The sequence below is a fragment of the Malurus melanocephalus genome, unplaced genomic scaffold (genome assembly GCF_030028575.1).
Source record: "Malurus melanocephalus ecotype Western Australia unplaced genomic scaffold, MMel_1.1 scaffold_2642, whole genome shotgun sequence".
Lineage (NCBI taxonomy): Eukaryota > Metazoa > Chordata > Aves > Passeriformes > Maluridae > Malurus > Malurus melanocephalus.
In genome coordinates, this window is record NW_026625874.1 from 6,725 (window position 1) to 8,647 (window position 1,923).

At 54.8% G+C, this 1,923-nt stretch overlaps 1 protein-coding gene across 1 annotated transcript in view; it reads left to right on the top strand.

Annotated features, from left to right (window-relative positions):
• Nucleotides 1-1,917, top strand: part of LOC130587894 (serine/threonine-protein phosphatase 2A 65 kDa regulatory subunit A alpha isoform-like) — a gene marked incomplete at both ends in the record, with an annotated part of 7,036 nt that extends 5,119 nt beyond the window's left edge. The window contains 2 exons of the mRNA XM_057388866.1: nt 5-139; nt 1,812-1,917. Coding sequence (XP_057244849.1) covers nt 5-139; nt 1,812-1,917 — 241 coding nt within the window. The remainder of the gene's footprint in view (nt 1-4; nt 140-1,811) is intronic.
• Nucleotides 1,918-1,923: the final 6 nt, after the last annotated feature.

A 1,923-nucleotide genomic window follows, 5' to 3' on the forward strand; every position in this document is an offset into this window, starting at 1 on the left:
ACAGGAACTCGTCTCCGACGCGAACCAACACGTGAAGTCGGCGCTGGCCTCGGTGATCATGGGACTGTCCCCGATCCTGGGCAAGGACAACACGGTGGAACACCTGCTGCCGCTGTTCCTGGCACAGCTGAAAGACGAGGTACACCTGGGGTACACCTGAACACACCTGGGGACACCTGAGATACACCTGAACACACCTGAGATACACCTGGGATAGACAGGGATACACCTGAACACACCTGTGACACACAACACCTGCTGCCGCTGTTCCTGGCACAGCTCAAAGATGAGGTACACACCTGTGACACACCTGGGGACACCTGGGGACACCTGGGATAGACAGGGACACACCAGAACACACCTGTGACACACAACAGCTGCTGCCGCTGTTCCTGGCACAGCTCAAAGATGAGGTACACACCTGAGATACACCTGAGATACACCTGAGATACACCTGGGGACACCTGGGATACACCTGAACACACGTGTGACACACGTGTGACACACAACAGCTGCTGCCGCTGTTCCTGGCACAGCTCAAAGATGAGGTACACCTGGGGTACACCTGAACATACCTGAACATACCTGAGACACACCTGAATACACCTGGGATACACCTGGGATAGACAGGGACACACCTGAGACACACAACAGCTGCTGCCGCTGTTCCTGGCGCAGCTGAAAGATGAGGTACACACCTGAGACACACCTGGGGACACTTGGGGACACCTGGGGACACCTGTGACACACCTGTGACACACCTGTGACACACAACACCTGCTGCCGCTGTTCCTGGCACAGCTCAAAGATGAGGTACACACCTGTGACACACCTGAGACACACCTGAGATACACCTGAGATACACCTGGGATAGACAGGGACACACCTGAACACACCTGAACACACCTGAACACACCTGTGACACACAACAGCTGCTGCCGCTGTTCCTGGCACAGCTCAAAGACGAGGTACACACCTGGGGTACACCTGGGGACACCTGGGGACACCGGGGACACACCTGAGACACACCTGAGATACACCTGAGATACACCTGGGGACACCTGAACATACCTGAGACACACCTGGGATACACCTGAGACACACCTGAACATACCTGGGATAGACAGGGACACACCTGAGACACACCTGTGACACACAACACCTGCTGCCGCTGTTCCTGGCGCAGCTCAAAGATAGGTACGCACCTGTGATACACCTGAACATACCTGAACACACCTGGGATAGACAGGGACACACCTGAGACACACCTGAACACACCTGAACATACCTGAGACACACCTGGGATACACCTGAGACACACCTGAACACACCTGAGATACACCTGTGACACACCTGAACACACCTGTGACACACAACACCTGCTGCCGCTGTTCCTGGCGCAGCTCAAAGATGAGGTACACACCTGAGACACACCTGAGATACACCTGGGGACACCTGAGATACACCTGAGACACACCTGAACACACCTGAACACACCTGAGATACACCTGGGGACACCTGAGACACACCTGGGGACACCTGGGATAGACAGGGACACACCTGAGACACACCTGAACACACCTGGGGACACACCTGGGCACACTTTGAGGTGTTCAGGACACACCTGAGGAGCCGCCACCTGCTGCCAGTTCATCCCAGTCCAATCCCAGTCCATTCCAGTCCATCCCAGTTCATCCCAGTTCATCCCAGTCCAATCCCAGTCCAATCCCAGTATAAACCAGTATAAACCAGTCTAAACCAGTATAAACCAGTCTAAACCAGTATAAACCAGTAACTCCCAGTTTGTGCAGTGTCCCGAGGTGCGGCTGAACATCATTTCCAACCTGGACTGTGTGAACGAGGTGATCGGGATCCGCCAGCTCTCCCAGTCCAATCCCAGTCCAATCCCAGTCCAATCCCAGT